This window comes from Amphiura filiformis, chromosome 4, assembly GCF_039555335.1.
Source record: "Amphiura filiformis chromosome 4, Afil_fr2py, whole genome shotgun sequence".
In the NCBI taxonomy this organism is placed as follows: domain Eukaryota; kingdom Metazoa; phylum Echinodermata; class Ophiuroidea; order Amphilepidida; family Amphiuridae; genus Amphiura; species Amphiura filiformis.
Genome location: NC_092631.1, coordinates 32,056,848 through 32,071,450, shown reverse-complemented (window position 1 = coordinate 32,071,450; position 14,603 = coordinate 32,056,848). Strand labels below are relative to the sequence as shown.

The 14,603-nt window shown below is 35.7% G+C and overlaps 1 protein-coding gene across 1 annotated transcript in view; it reads right to left on the bottom strand.

Annotated features, from left to right (window-relative positions):
* LOC140150121 (E3 ubiquitin-protein ligase rnf213-alpha-like) overlaps positions 1 to 13,984 on the bottom strand; it is an 89,535-nt gene extending 75,551 nt beyond the window's left edge. Inside the window, exons 1-7 of the mRNA XM_072172125.1 lie at positions 13,865 to 13,984; positions 12,556 to 12,768; positions 12,057 to 12,193; positions 11,580 to 11,803; positions 10,235 to 10,462; positions 8,478 to 8,606; positions 6,479 to 6,631 (exon numbers count right to left, since the gene is read on the bottom strand). Coding sequence (XP_072028226.1) covers positions 6,479 to 6,631; positions 8,478 to 8,606; positions 10,235 to 10,462; positions 11,580 to 11,803; positions 12,057 to 12,193; positions 12,556 to 12,768; positions 13,865 to 13,984 — 1,204 coding nt within the window. The remainder of the gene's footprint in view (positions 1 to 6,478; positions 6,632 to 8,477; positions 8,607 to 10,234; positions 10,463 to 11,579; positions 11,804 to 12,056; positions 12,194 to 12,555; positions 12,769 to 13,864) is intronic.
* Between the last annotated feature and the right edge of the window lie 619 nt (positions 13,985 to 14,603).

The following is a 14,603-nucleotide window of genomic DNA, read 5'->3' as shown; positions in this document are numbered from 1 at the left end:
CTAATGTCAGTCAGAATGCATCGATAAACTGGCACGGGCCAATATAGTCCCTGGACTAGAATTGTTATTTGAAAAAAAAAAAAAAAAAAAAACATTGGACCCCTGCTATGCTCTTTGGATTGGTTGTCTAAATGGCGATCTAATTTTAGTCAATTTTCGTGACAAAATACATCGAAAAAAAATAAAATAAAAATTGGATATTTGGATTGGGAAAAATAAAATAAAATTAAAAAAAAAATTAAAAAAAAAAAAAAACATTGGACGCATGCAATGCTCTTTTGATTGGTCGTCTAAATGGCGATCTAATTTTAGTCACTTTTCGTGACAAAATACATCGGAAAAAAAAAAAAAAAGAAAAAAGGGAATTTGGATTTGATTTGGATTAAAAAAAAAAAAAAAAAGAAAAAAAGAAAAAAGACTGACTCATGCAATGCTCTTTGGATTGTTCATCAAAAGGGAGATCTATTTTTTGTCACTTTTCATGTCAAAATACACGGAAAAAATCGATCTTTGGATTTGGTTGGATTGAAAAAATTATAAAAGGCTAGGGTTTATGAGGTGTGTGCTTTCGGTTAGGTGAGTGGAGCTTGATCATACGGCATACCTTTTTAAGTAGGGAGGAAGTGATGTGAGCGTACATGCCCTTGTTAGGCTTTGATCAGGTGCTCGACAGGAATAATATGTATAAACTTCAAGTATTTATAGAACTCGATGGTATACGTAATGTGAGGTTCAGAATTTCAACGGAAGATTATTTCACGATAACTGGGTGAAGAAGGGTCTACAGATAGTTTGATAATTTTGTGATCATTCTTAGGGCATCAAATGACATCGAATTGGTCTGTATTTTTTAAAGGAGTAATTTATGAGTGCCCAAATACATTTATACTCCCCTTTGACCCGGTACCTTGTAGAAATTCTCCCCGTAGAAGTGTAACCACTAGTCATAAGTGAATCGAATCAGGAAATTCAATAAAAAGAGGTCTGAATTTCATGGAATATGGGGATAAAAATTGCTCGAGGTCAAGTCAATAAGATTTTGTGAAAATGGGAGAAAATGTGTCCCTTCAGCGCTGCCGCTTATGCGATACAAATATCAAGTATTATTGTGTCTAAGCATTTTACTGTGGGATAAGGGTTATTAAGGCAAAGATTGTGACAGTCAGGTCTTGGTCATTTAGTGAGGAGCAATAATTGATAGTTGCAACTTAGTTGTCGGGTGGAAGCAGAAAGAATGATGCAAGCATAAACATGTAAGTCCTTTAAGTTCATAATTTGAAATGGTTAAAATTGCATCAGGAAGAAGTTCGCACAAATAATTATCTGCATAACAAGAGGGAACAGGAAAGTGTTGGCGAATCAGGGAAAGAAATTGATAAAAAATCAAAAATCACATGTCTTGATTGATATGAGACCAAGTACTTGGTTGGGATCACAAATATAATCTCAAGTTACACATGGTAATGAGATGTGCTGGCAGGTTGTTTCCCATTTTTCTGTCTTTATTTATTGCAGACAATACCAATGACACTTTGATGCTGGTGGCAATAAGGAAGCCTGACCTTTATGTACATGTACACCTGGACACCCATAATTGCTAGTGACTACTAGACTTTGTGTGAGCCGAAAGTAGACTGTCAGATGCAAAGCGAAGCATATTGAAAATTGGTGTTATCTGCGAAACTGAACTTACGCACGAGCACTTATACATGGGAGAGCATGCATTTCACAAAGAGACTGTCAGAAGTCAGATAAGTTACTGAAGTCGGAGTCCAGCCAATGGAAATTATACTTTAGGGCTTCTCTTGTTGTATAAAATCGCATCAATTGATCAACCACAGTTGAACATGGCACGGAAAATATTAATTTGTGCATTCCTTCAAGTATTGGAAATTGGAAAGATGTGTTGGGAATGATTTTACCAAGACCGGTGCTTTTGTAAGGCACTACATATGAACTAAAGGTCGCATGAACTTCGAGAGTGCTGAAAATAAAGCTGAAAATTAATGCTAAAAATAAACTTTGAGAATGCTGAAAATAAATCAAGATATCAGGTAGAATGCCGTTATCCACATTTGTCCAATGTCTCCGAGGCAAATGGAATTAAATAACCCAATCACTGTTCCGTATGTGCGGTTGTGCTACAGTGTACTGTCCAGTGCAAGATGTGTTGGGCATGATTTTGCAATGACCGGCCCTGTTGTAAGGCACAACATATGAACTAAAGGTCGCATGAACTTCGCGAATGCTGAAAGCTGAAAATAATGCTGAAAATAAACTTCGAGAATGCTGAAAATAAAGCAAGACATCAGGCAGAATGCTGTTATCCACATTTGTCCAATGTTTCCGACTTAAATGGAATTAACCCAATCACTGGGTTCGTGTAATGTGCGGTTGTGCTTCAGTGTACTGTCCAGTGCAATGTGTGTACCTACTCAGATTACAAGGTCTCTATCCACTACTCGCATACGAATAACCTGATTATCTGCCTGAAAAGTTTTCTGATGATTGCGATTCTCCAATTGTTGACTAAAAGTACTAAAGCAAGTAACCAGTGCGATGTTGATCATGAAATAGCTTAAGCACAAATCAACTTCAGAATAACCTGATTATCTGCCTGTATATGCGAAAAGTTTTCTTATGATTGCGATTTTCCAATTGTTGACGAAAAGTACTAAAGCAAGTAACCAGTGCGATGTTGATTATGAAATAGCTTAAGCACAAATCAACTTCTTCGGATAACTGAAGAAAGAAGAATTAACTTAGAGAGCATCCAACTTTGCATGGATAATGGACTTTTGAAGTGGAGTGAAAAGACATCAGGTATAAAAATTTGATAAGAGTTGGACGAAAACTTTAGGGGACCACATGGGAAAGTTTCATTGGACTAATGAATATGGGACTCGGAATATCATTAATACCTATGTTTCTAAAAAATTGAATTGCATATATGCGTTCTGAGTAAAATGTTACAAGATGTAATAATCTATACGGTGGTGAGCACCCTGAGTTAGATATATTGACGTGCTTTGCGTTACGTAATAGTATGACTATTCGGGGTGGAGGTATTTGAGTAGATCACATCACGCGGGTTCTATCTCAGCAACACGTTATTCTGTGGCGTAGTGTATTCTCATGTTAAAATTGCTGTTGCATTTATGTTGTGCAGTATGTATTGTGTGCATTGTTTGCTATTTGTCGTTTTATAATGTATATTTCACAGTCAATTGCATTTTGTTCGATCTTGCCTTTTTAGGCTCATGCTGTGCAATATCTTACTTGTCTTTTTCAAACTGGTTTTTAATATTTGGTTTCCTCAAACTATTTGTATGTTTTAAAATTGTAAATTCAAAGATTGTTCTCATATTTTACATATGTATGTGCTTTTAATGTCATGTTTTGTAAAGCGCCTTGAGTTCTTTTGATGTAATTGCGCTATATGAGAAATAAATATTATTATTATTATTATTATTAAAGAGTGTTCAGAAGAATGAATATGTCAGAGGCATTAATAACAAATAGTCAATTGTGCTGGTATTGGGGCGATTAAGTCTGTTTTAACGGGAAGTAGGAATCAACTCCAGGTTGGCATGGGATAGCTAGACTTTGGGGCCAAGTACTATGCCCTCAATTTTTCAAGATTTTTGTGAGGTTGCGAGCCGGCTAGTTATCGCGTTGATTTCGCCAATGTCCAATTGTGAATATACAATATAGAGATCAATGTATCCCGTAACATATAGGGCCAGCACAATTAGTATTGTTATTGTAGAGAATTACATGTATTTCAGTCAAAATCCAGTAAGAATGTTAGTGTTATTTTATGCTAATGAGCGATTAGTGGCACTGAGCCAATTATGGGCAAACTGTGATATATATTTCAATGGGTCAACAATAACATTTAGACAATATCCTTCATGAGCCCCCATTTAGATATCAGTAGCGTTATCAAACATGAAGATATGTTTACGTGCAATTACTTATGGTCAATTAACCCCTTTTTCCTTTTGTATAAAAAACTTTTACTCAAAATTACAACAAAAAAAAGGGAGGGGGGTGGTTCGCAAGTTTCTAATCCAGATAGAAACTTGTGTGGGATTTTTAGATATTCTTTTTGTAAATTATAATGATACACATGCACAGGTAGACGAGTAAGTCACAATAATCCTTTTATCCATTGTAACCTTCAGGTCAATTACACACCTGTTGGTGGAATCCCAGGGACAGCCACCCTCGGAGATCTTGTATTGTATGCACCAGTAGTATATATACCTTGTGTGGGTCTCAGCCATGATATGTTATGTTAATCAACGGTTTCAGAGTTGTACACTCGGAATTTAATTCTAGGGGGTAGGTCTACCCTAGGATAGGTTTTGATCTGATTTCAATAGTACAAAGTGTAACACTTTACTCCAGTCGCGGTCACTGGGGTAAGGGGAATTCGATGGCGGCTGTCGTGTTCCAAATGTGTCCAATAACGTTTTCTCTATGAGAATATTATATATTTTGTTAATTTTATTTCTGCTGAGATCAAAGGTAATTGGTGTGAATTCTGAAACAAATTCAAACGCTCAATAAAAGGCAACTTGATGGAGTGCCATCCATGATTAGCAAAATCTTTGTGTCCTTGTCCTTTTTGGCTTTCTCGGTCTGAGGGTAATAATGTTTTACGAGCAAAGCGAAAGGAAAACAAATTTACCCATGGCGAGAAATGGACGATCCTATTGTGTTTGTCGATCCGGTATGGTCATGCTAGCTCCATGCTGTGTGTTGTGGTGTTGGCATGGGGATCAATAGGTGACATCGATTTTGTAAACATCTACATGTAGTGCTTGCGATCGAGTTTGTGAGTCATTTATGAATGTCTCTCCATCAAGTAAACATCGGAAAGAAATTTCCCCACCCACCACTCCCAATAAGGGTATGGGGGCAATGAAAAGTATATATTAGTGAACACATAATTAAGAGTGATAATTCACTCTCATGAAGTAAAGGGAATAGAGAGAAGTTAACAGCTCAATAACAAACAAAGGAAATGTATTATGATATGTCAATTATGTTGCATTAGCATGATTATTTATAATTGTCCTTAGGTGATATAAGGGCTTAAATCAGCACATGCGAAGAGGGAATCCTTTACAGAAATAGCTGCAAGTAAAGTAGTGAGGACATTATCGTTAAATGTTATATAAATTATGTTATTGCAATATAGAGAAATACTGGATAAGCAGAAAGTCTCAATAGATCAAGAGTACAAGCAAAATGGTACAAATTTTCAGAATGTTATTTTAAATTAACCAGCCTGTAAGTTCCAAATGTGTTTATCACAGATGCCATAGGTAACAGAGAGAAAGGCTTTCAGAGATCTTCAAATAAGCACAAGATATTCAAAGATAAGGGTCACAATATAATATTGTTCCCCTTCTATAAATTATATATATATATCAGTTCTAGAAAATGGAGAGCTGTCATTAATCAGTACATGTTAAAAGAGTTATATGTGCAAAAATTTGGTTGTTGCTCGAGTATAGTACATTAGTAATTGTTGAAGATTGGGATTTTTAGATATTCTTTTTGTAAATTATAATGATACACATGCACAGGTAGACGAGTAAGTCACAATAATCCTTTTATCCATTGTAACCTTCAGGTCAATTACACACCTGTTGGTGGAATCCCAGGGAACAGCCACCCTCGGAGATCTTGTATTGTATGCACCAGTAGTATATATACCTTGTGTGGGTCTCAGCCATGATATGTTATGTTAATCAACGGTTTCAGAGTTGTACACTGGAATTTAATTCTAGGGGGTAGGTCTACCCTAGGATAGGTTTTGATCTGATTTCAATAGTACAAAGTGTAACACTTTACTCCAGTCGCGGTCACTGGGGTAAGGGGAATTCGATGGCGGCTGTCGTGTTCCAAATGTGTCCAATAACGTTTTTCTATGAGAATATTATATATTTTGTTAATTTTATTTCGCTGAGATCAAAGGTAATTGGTGTGAATTCTGAAACAAATTCAACGCGCTCAATAAAAGGCAACTTGATGGAGTGCCATCCATGATTAGCAAAATCTTTGTGTCCTTGTCCTTTTTGGCTTTCTCGGTCTGAGGGTAATTGTAATGTTATTGACCAATTTCCTCTCAAATTGCAAAATTATTAAAAACTTGACTTTTATTTTCAGTTTGAACTAACTAAAGGATTAGGATTTAGCTATGTTTCATTTGCAAAACAATATAATATCTTTTTAATTCCCAAAATATTAGTGCTGTATTTTTCTGGAATGGGAGTAGGTATGCCTTTTACCACACTCTAAATGAAGTATTGCCTGCCATCAGTGATGAGCTCTATTTCAATGGTTTTGATATCTTGGCCACATTGATGCAGTTATGGACACAAAAAGAGCACAGTACAGATAATGGATACTAAAAATAAAGTTTATTAGATTTTGTATATTTGTAAATATTCATTTGACCTACCCTGGCCTATACCAGGCTGCAAATATTGCTGCAGTAGTGTGATGCGCTCTGTAGTTCTATGCCATCTATCTTCACTATCACCAATTCTTAGAGCTGCTCCATGTAGACTTTCTTGCAGTAGTTTGGTACAGTCAATAGGGGGAAAAGCAGCAACTGCAAGTTACAAAAGTATAGCATTCTATCAACTGAGCAATGAAACATCGGCTACAGTGTCATATGCAAAGACTTGGTTAAATTTATTAGAAAAATAATTGGGTTTATTCCACATGCGTGCAGTATTATAATAGCTATAGGATCCACAACTTATAAGTTCCCCCTAATACTTTTAAAAATAAGTCGAAAAATATTTTACGAAATGCAAAAATGTAAAAAGGTATGTATATATACTGTATTGTTTGAGAGTTGACTCCTATGGACTCAGATGTAACTTTTAACACTATTTAAATCGGTCTCTTTTTTTTACGTAATGAACCATTGTGACTGAACGCAATGGTGTGTGACGCTATAATTTGGTTCATATGTGTAAAATAAATAAGGCTATCTATACCTTTTTACATATTTGCCTTTTCTTAAATATTTTTTGATTTATTTCAAAAAGTATTTAGGGGAACTTAAGTTGTGGGCCCCGGGGTACTCAAGTTTGGTTTTGGTAGGGACGTGTCGCTGAGAATTTGAAAGTGGACCCATAAATATACCAATTTTTCAAGAAATTTGGACCCATTGATATACCAAAAGTCAAAATTTTCGGCCGAATTTAACCCAAATTGTCCTAGTTTTTACAAATTTTCCAAAATTTTGGGGAAATTTTGAAAATTTTTGCTAAATTAACGAAAAATTGGGATATTTTCCGAAAAAATTGAGAAAATTTTGAAAAAAGGACCCATTCATATACCAAAATAGGCTTTGAAAAAGGGTCATTGATATACCAAGAGGCTGAAAATGCTACCCATATTTGCGGCACGTCCCCGTATGGTCATTTGTACTGAGAACCCCCCCGGGTTGTGGGCCCTATATAATAGCGATGGTAAATGATCCATCACTCAATGTTGTTTGATTTGGTTTCTTGGCAAGTAACTGGCACCAGTACAGAACATTCATTCACTCAAATGTGTATCATTCAAGTTACGTGCAAGCTGAAGAAAATCATGCCAGGGATTCTAATTATATAGGCCTACCACATTTACTTGCAACATGTAGTGGCTTGGTTAGAAATGGAGGTTCAACTTTGCCCCTCATCATTTGAATAACATTGTCAAATTGGATATTGCAAGCATCAACCAGGATGCAGCATCCTACTGCTTAATTTTGCAAACCCATCCGTCTAAAATGATGGATAGAGAGATGCCTAGCTACGACTGGTAACAGGACTCCATAGGAAACTATATTATATGTTTATAACCAGAAGCTGTGTCTTCAGTTTTGTCCAACACATAAAAAATAATTGATGCAGAACTATTTCCTGCACATAAAAATTGATTTGCTTGAAGACCAAAGATATTTGTAAGTATCTAAAATGAGAACTAGAATTACGCAGCTTGTAATTAAGGTGGCCCCACACAAAGGTGTGTAAATAACAAAGGTTTGTAAATATAAATAATATGCACTATGCAAATAAGGTCATTAATATTCATAAATATGCAAATAACATGACACAAAACTATATAGCACATCAGGCCACCATATACTATCACAATGCCAAGTTTGATATAATATTGGATGGCTGAGCATGATACCATAACATATCGGATAAGTCATAAAAATATCGGACGTTCGATATTTGTATGACGAATCCGATATGTTATGGTATCATGCGAAATAAGCCATCCAATATTATCATTATTAGGTTTTCTTAACTCCTAATATCCCTGAAAACATAATAATGAAGTTGATCGGTTAATGCATTTAAGCTGCAGAGTGGATTAATGGTTTAGTGTTTCTTGGATTTAAAGAATATTGTGTTCAATCGAAAATGTTTCACATTGATTGTTTTTTCTCTGACCTCTATTAGATCCTTGTGCTGCATCTGAGGCTGCTGCCATTTGACCTCTATTCTGTTCTCTTGTCTGGACACAGGGTTCTACTTCCACAGCTCGCAGCACTGGAGGTGCAGATGTATCCATAGTTTCTTCTAGTAGAAAGAAGACAATACAAATGAATTAATCCACAGAACAATATTCATGCAGTTGCAGGCTTATGTTATAGGCAGCAAATCTTTGTAAAGTTTTGACAACTGATTTTATATATCATGAAATAAACAATTTAAATGTTGACAATTTTGCCAGCACAGACAGCATGCCTGTTTGAATGTTTGACTACTGCCACTGAAATACATTTGAATTGTTCTGCTCCAACATGTACAAGACCCATAACAAAGTCACATGTTTTTTCAACACATAAAGATTGTTATTATTCCCTAACAGCTCCATCTTAAACCTTGGTAGGGTGAAACTTGTGATGTAAAGCATCTTGCCCAAGTGCATAACTTGTTAGTGTGACCGGATTTGAAAAATGACCTTTAGATGTTTAACAATGTTTATGAGTCACAACTTTTACTGCTCAGCAAAACAAGATGTACATTTATTTATCATCTGCTGTCCTGTGTTATTTGTTTCTCTATAAATAAGTTTAGTTGGTTTAACCAGTCGCCCCGTGTGTGGACACATGTTGGGTCCTGATGGGACCAGGCTCAAGCAAAATGCTCAAGCCATGCTTAAAAGCTTTTTTAAGCATGGTGGCTAGTATGAAGAGAAAAATAGAATAAAACAGAATGAAACTCAGAATGAAGAAAAAGAGCATGGAAAAGAAAGGCCACTCCCAACAAATTCGTCGGGTGCATCACATACTGGTCTATCTTGAATTTTTGACTTTTCTGAGAAAATTGGTATATAGTTCTTTTTTACGAAGCTCTTCTAATTCAACAAATTACAGACCTCAATTTTTCCTAAATAATTAGTTATAAAATATTAAATTTGAACTATCTATGATTTTTACAAAATACTGTTTTCACATACTGATCTATCTCGAAAATACACGCATTTATAGAAAATCTCAATTGAAAATCTGCGTATTAAGTTTACCTTTCTATAACTTAATTAGATTATGGATTTTCATGAATGTGGTTTTAAATTAAAGCATATACTTAACAGATTTATTTAAGTGGAATCTTTAATTATATTTACGTATGCAATATTGCTTAAAACTACGCATTATGTGAAATAGTTAATTTCGATATCGTATTTAAAGTGCATTACATACTGGTCTATCTCGATAAGCTTCGAGATAGACCAGTATGTGATGCGCCTAAAGTCACGCCACCGTCATGAACTCGAGATAGCCCACAAGATAGACCAGTATGTGATGCACTTTAAATACGATATAGGGAAATTAACTATTTCACATACAGAACTACAACTTTAGTGTAGTTTTAAGCAATATTGCATACGTAAATATAATTCAAGATCCCACTTAAATAAATCTTTTAAGTACATGATTTAATTTAAAACCACTTTCATGAAAATCCATAGTCTTATTAAATATTAATAGAAAAGTAAACTTAATACGAAGATTTTCAATTGCGATTTTCTCGAAATGCGTGTTTTTCGAGATAGACCAGTATGTGATGCATCCGACGAATTAATTGTATAATTTTGCTCTTAGCCTTTGGGTCGAGAAATTACAAATTAATCCATTACAAACAAGTCAGCCTTTGGATATATGTTTTACATCAGACCTCTTCATAACATAATAGACAATTACCTTGTATATCAGCTACTGCCATTTCATCAGCATCCTCCATTCTGTTATCTACCTCCATTCCAATTTCCATCAGTGCTTCTGCAGGCTCATATCCAGTTTGTATGTTCATTGCAGCCAAATCTTGTTGTAAGAGACTATGCACTCCTTGACCTCTTAGAGTACTGATTTCAGGACGGTTTGGTTGTGAAGGTCGAAGGTCATCAATGTGAGCAGAACGTGAGGTACCACCTAATGGACAGGAGACAATTTAGTGAAATATTAATGACAGAAATTAATTTACAGAAAAAAATGACCCAGTTTATGGTAATAAAAATAAGAACAATTTTCTTCATGTGATTCCAGAAGGACAGAATCTAATAGCTAACTCTCCCTTTTGGGTTTCTGATCAGAAAGCTACAGCAGACAAATGCCCAACTCCCAAACTTCCAAAGAAGTCCAAAGTTTTCATGAGCATCATCACTTGTGACCTGAATGGCATGCTGTCATATTTTATCCTTGCTGAAGGTATCCCAGTTATGTTTCCATTTGTAATGTCATGTTTAATTGTGCTATAATGAAAGACAGATAAAAAGACTAATCGCGTCTGACGTCAGGGCAAAGGCGCGCTGTGATTGGTTGCTGACCTGTGCAGTATGGCATTTTCTGTTTAGTTGTCAGAGTTTTAGACGTGAACTAGTCTTTTTATCTCTGCCTTTCATTATAGTGTGCGATGCATGCTTCTTCTTTACCCTGTATATCCCAGGTTAACAGTAATGCCACCTGCATTTCTTGCAAGATGGTGTTGTAAGGCACATCACATTAATATACACATTCCTATATTCAAAATGTTCAAAACAACTTATAACACCCAATATCCAAAAACAAAATAAATGTTTAGTAGCACTTAGGATTACATAGAATATGCTCTTGAATACAAATGAGATTTAAAATTCTTCTTAAAAGTACCGACATTTGAAACTGCTTTGATGTCCATGGAAAATTAGTGCCAAAGTACAGTAGCTGCAGCAGAAAAAATCAAAGACCATTATGAAGCAAACATCCATTTTGTTGTGTGAAACAGATTCTTGGTGGATGAACAAAGGGAACAGGAAGAAGAATATAGCTTAATTAAGTTGATAAAATTCAATACAATATGTGACACCGATAACCAATGGAGCTGTTCTAAAACTGGAGTGATGCGGTAAAACTTACTAGTATGAGTGACAATTCTGACTGTGTTTTGAGCATGCTGCAGAAGTTGTAATTAGAAAAACAAGAGTGGACCATCACCATATTTGCATATTATCAAAGAAGCTGGTCCTGGGTGTCATCAGATCATTTTCTGAAGCTGTGACCAGATGCTTACCTTGGAATCCAGTGAATCCTTTGCCCATACGAGACAATTGAATCACAAACACAACATGGGCAGGATAGAGCTGAATGCCTTTCTGTGAGGCTTCTTGTTTGGCTTGAGTTCTCTCATCCTGTATGCAGTAGGAGGCACATGCTATCAGCTGGTTGTTCTGATGACCATCTTCACATTGTACAAGCAGTAGGCCCTCTCTTTCCTGTCTGCTACCAAAGAAGTCTCTATAAAAGTGTAACAATTGAAGGTTTGTCATGAAAATATTCATTATCAAAAGATCTAGATGCATAATTTTATATGTAAATGTTGAAAGCAAATTGAAAGTGCTGATATCAATTGAAAGTTTTCACAGAATTGTGTCACACAAGAAAGTTATTAAAATGGCAAAAATAGAATTCAAGTTAAATGACATAATTATTTTAAGCAACTCAACCAACTTAAATATCAACTTTATCGAGGGAAAACGGAAAAACAGACCTTATTTCTGCAGAGAATTGTTGCTCAGTCTGGAATTTCTGTAGGAATAGTCCTTGTACACACTGTGGTAATAGGTCTAGTTCACCAGCAAGAGCCATCCGGTCTTCTTTCACTAGCAGTCTGGAATGTGTTGTCACCTGCACACAAACAAATTAATGTCCAAATTTACAATCTGTGGATCTTAAAATATTTTCATCTGGAAAATACTAACACCTGATATAGAGTTTGCATAATTTAATCAAAGTTTCTTCAGACAGAGATGCATGTTTTATTTCTTCCATTGATTTATTAATAAATTGTGAAATTCAAATGGTGATAACTTGAATAAAACAACTGAACAAAACAGGTACTGGGCGTAACTGCTGACCAGAGTAACAAAATAGTAACAGAAAGAAGGGAATTTATGAAACAAATACATGCACACAAGAAATCAGGGAAAAAGAAACCAAGCAAAAAATAAAAAAAGACAAAGAAAATAAGAAACCAAATCAAGTCTCACTTGATGAATTATTTCCCTGTGGTGTCCATCACCCCCTGGTGTTCCACTCCTTAGCTGTTGTGTGAGATAGCTTGCTAGACTGCTGTGTTGCTGTACCTCCATATACTGTTTGTGTAATTCATCAGCTTCCTGTCTCAATTTGGAGTTGTTGAGACGACACACTGCTTCTGGTGTGGCGCACTGTAGAAGTAGGTTCTTTACATGGTCACACACCTAGGAATAGGACATAATCCAACAAATTAATTAAAAAAATGTTTAAATTTCATTAATACGGCCGACTTCAGGAGACAAAAAGCCTATGTCACAGGCAAATTTTCAAAGGCCCAAAATAGGTCACACACCTGGGAACAGAGTCCAATACATAAGAGATTGTTTACTTTTTAATGAATTTTTAATGAGGTTGATGTCGGAAAAACTTAAAACAACCCAAAATGTCAACCTTTACAAGTATCCTATGTTATTTAACAATGTTAACAATCTACACTAGTATTAATAGAATAGAGAGTTGCATGACATTGTTCGATATTTTGCCCTACCAATCATTTTTTGGCTTCTCACTTTTCAATGTTTGCAATGGCAGTTTTTAGATGGGCATCTTTTACTTTAAATTAAAGATGCAATTCTAAATTCACAAAGTAGAAATGATCGCTCACCAACACTTAATCAAACAAAACACCATCTTACCATATATTTCCACCAATCATTTCTCTCTGCTTGTCCCATTTCACAGCATATTTGATACACCAGTGAGGCAAGTGTGTCATCATGATAACCAACTATACTATTAATCAACAGAGACACCATCTTACCATATATTTCCATTTATCATTTCCCTCTGCTTGTCCCATCTCACAGCATATTTGATACACCAGTGAGGCAAGTGTGTCATCATGGTACCCAACAATACTATTAATCAACAGAGACACCATCTTACCATATTTTTCCATTTATCATTTCCCTCTGCTTGTCCCATCTCACAGCATATTTGATACACCAGTGAAGCAAGTGTGTCATCATGATAACCAACAATACTATTAATCAACAGAGACACCATCTTACCATATTTTTCCACTCATCATTTCCCTCTGCTTGTCCCATCTCACAGCATATTTGATATACCAGTGAGGCAAGTGTGTCATCATGATAACCAACTATACTATAAATCAACAGAGAGACCATCTTACCATATTTTTCCACTCATCATTTCCCTCTGCTTGTCCCATCTCACAGCATATTTGATATACCAGTGAGGCAAGTGTGTCATCATGATAACCAACTATACTATAAATCGACAGAGACACCATCTTACCATATATTTCCACTCATCATTTCCCTCTGCTTGTCCCATCTCACAGCATATTTGATATACCAGTGAGGCAAGTGTGTCATCATGGTAACCAACTATACTATAAATCAACAGAGACACCATCTTACCATATTTTTCCATTCATCATTTCCCTCTGCTTGTCTCATCTCACAGCATATTTGATACACCAGTGAGGCAAGTGTGTCATCATTTCCCTCTGCTTGTCCCATCTCACAGCATATTTGATACACCAGTGAGGCAAGTGTGTCATCATGGTAACCAACAATACTATTAATCAACAGAGACACCCCCATATTTTTACATTCATCATCTCCTTCTGCTTGTCCCATCTCACAGCATATTTGATATACCAGTGAAGCAAGTGTGTCATCATGGTAACCAACTATACTATAAATCAACAGAGACACCATCTTACCATATTTTTCCATTCATCATTTCCCTCTGCTTGTCCCATCTCACAGCATATTTGATACACCAGTGAGGCAAGTGTGTCATCATGATAACCAACAATACTATTAATCAACAGAGACACCATCTTACCATATATTTCCATTCATCATTTCCCTCTGCTTGTCCCATCTCACAGCATATTTGATACACCAGTGAGGCAAGTGTGTCATCATGGTAACCAACTATACTATAAATCAACAGAGACACCATCTTACCATATTTTTCCATTCATCATTTCCCTCTGCTTGTCCCATCTCACAGCATATTTGAT